Below are 2426 nucleotides of genomic sequence, written 5' to 3'. Positions count from 1 at the left end.
TTGTGACTCCAAACGGCACCCTGCAAAACTGGTATAGGCAACCATTGGCTTCAAAGGCAGTGTATTTCCTCTCGGCCTCCTTTAATGGTATCTGATGGTAAGCACTTTTCAGGTCGACAGTAGTGAATACACTGTATTTTGCCAAGTATGTTGACCATCTCATCAATTCTTGGAAGGGGGTATGCATCCAGTTCTGTGTACTGATTAATTGTCTGTGAGTAGTCAATACACATTCGTTTCTTGTGTCTGTGTGTGGGATCCTTCACCACTACAACTTGAGCTCGCCAAGGGGACAAACTAGTCTTAATTATGTCTTCTTTGAGTAACCTGTTTACTTCTTCCCCAATAAATTCTTGGTTTTCCTTACAGAAGCGTCTTGACCTGGAAGCAATCGGTTTGCAATTAGGTGATAAATTAGGGAACAGGGAGGGCTCATCTAATGATGCTGTAGCAAGAGCACAGTATGCATTGTCTCCCTTCAGAGTCAACTCAGGCCTAGATCCTCCATACTCAAACTTTACACTCAAATGCATCTATTGGAAATCCTGACCAAGGATCGAGTCTGAACAAAGATCTTTCATTATTCCAAGTCGTATACCTGCATAGTATTGGTTATTAGGGGTGAGTTGAAGGTCTTCTATTACAAATCCTGGAGAACTAGTTGTCAGAGATTTCTGGGCCAAAGAGATACCCCTACTGGTTTTGTGCACTTTCAGCCCTAGCTCCCGGGAAACCCGCTCATCAGTGTAGCTGTCCGTGCTGCAAGAATCCACGAGAGCACTCACCCTCCGACCACCAATGGTTGCCGAGGCAGCAGCCTTCGAGAGACCCTGGAGAACATTAGTGGCCAAATATGAGAGGTGGAGCCGAAAGTTGTGGCCATTAAGCCTAAAGACACCCTTGACTTGAACTCGCCCGACTTACACACCCGGGCAAAATGCCCCTTTTTGGCACATTTGTTACAAGTAGCCTCACGTGATGGGCAGCGATTCCATCCATGGTAAGGACCACCACAAAAGAAGCACTTTTTGGTATTACTACAGGTTGCAGCCACTGCTGATTTCTCAGATGCCAGCACTTCCTGAGCTCCACTCTCCTCAGTAGTAGTCGCCGAAGAACATTCCGAGGTCCGTGAAGCAACTACAGCAGCAGTGTGAGCAGTCCATGGAGTATAGTCATCAGCATTACGCTGAGCCAAGTCTAGTGTGTAGGCTCTGTTGTAAGCAGCTTGCAGATCAAGAGTGTCACTTTCAACGAGGCGTTGACGTATCAGGGGTGAGGCAATGCCATTGATAAAAGCATCGCGAATTGATTCCTCACAGTACGTTTCCACACTCACAGCCTTAAAGTTGCAATCCTTGCTTAACTTACGGAGTTCTCTCAGAAACTCGTCAAGGGATTCACCCGGCTTCTGCTGTCTAGATGCTAAGAGGTGTCTAGCAAAGATTTCATTGGGAGCTTTTACATATAATTTTTGCAGAGTAGAGATAGCAGAATCATAGTCTTCACAGTCTTCAATGTACTCAAATACATTATGGGTCACACAGTTAACCAACGTCCGGAACGCATCTGGAGCCTTGTCCCCGCACTCCTCAATGAAGTTCTTGAAGGTTCTGTACCAGTGGCGCCACTCCTTCGCTGCTGACGAAGCGCTGGGGTCGATGTCTAAGCGCGTGGGCTGGAGCACTTTCTCCATGGTTGGTCGTAAGTTGAGTAAATTGTTGTGGGGTAAGGAAACTTGGTTGTGCAAACGAAGCTTTACTCAACTTAAACCCAAGGTACAACCTGCAATACAAAAGAACATAACGCTCCTGAGACATATTATAAAGGCAGTGACATATGAACAATGTACATATACAACAATAAATAAATAGTGAGGTAAAGTAAGTAATGAAAGCGAGACACGCATATGTCTGCACCGATGCTGAGCTTGTTTCCCGCCAGTCTCAAAAACATAAACAAATATGAAAACGCTCGCTAGCGAAGTATAAAAATGTAACAGTATCAACAAAGTTAACCTACAAAACCAATATAACACCTATATATATATATATATATATATATATATATATATATATATATATATATATATATACAATGACGAACTGTTGCTACAAAATAATTTGGACTATACAACTTCAATTTTAAGCTAATTATATCAACAGTATTGGTTTGCATTTCGCCATGAGAATTGGATGCTATCTTCATCGCTTTCATATTATGTATTTTACTACAGATTTGTAATTCTTTTTTAGACGTTAGTAAAGTAAGAAAATAGACCCGCGACCAACTAAAATTTAATATCATTAATATTTTAGAATTATTGCGTTTGACAATAACTTCGATCACCAAATCAATCAAAGAGCTTAATATGATATAAAACAATTTAAGAATGTTAAGGTTTCGTCACGTGCATTTGAGTAACA

The 2426-nt window shown here is 41.9% G+C and overlaps 1 protein-coding gene across 1 annotated transcript; it reads right to left on the bottom strand.

Annotated features, from left to right (window-relative positions):
- Positions 1-781: 781 nt before the first annotated feature.
- On the bottom strand, positions 782-1696 carry LOC145302882 (uncharacterized). Its single transcript, XM_080144683.1, has one exon. The coding sequence runs from the start codon at positions 1694-1696 to the stop codon at positions 782-784; it is 915 nt and encodes a 304-aa protein (XP_080000809.1).
- Positions 1697-2426: the final 730 nt, after the last annotated feature.

This window comes from Euprymna scolopes, chromosome 2 (assembly GCF_053919585.1).
Source record: "Euprymna scolopes isolate OS-2025 chromosome 2, ASM5391958v1, whole genome shotgun sequence".
NCBI classification, from domain to species: Eukaryota; Metazoa; Mollusca; class Cephalopoda; order Sepiida; family Sepiolidae; genus Euprymna; species Euprymna scolopes.
Note: the sequence above shows the minus strand (reverse complement) of the source record. Positions and strands in the feature narration are given on the sequence as shown.

Bases quoted from the DNA above. Each gene is read 5' to 3' on its own strand.
- LOC145302882 (XM_080144683.1), bottom strand. From the start codon at position 1,696: ATGGAGAAAGTGCTCCAGCCCACGCGCTTAGACATCGACCCCAGCGCT.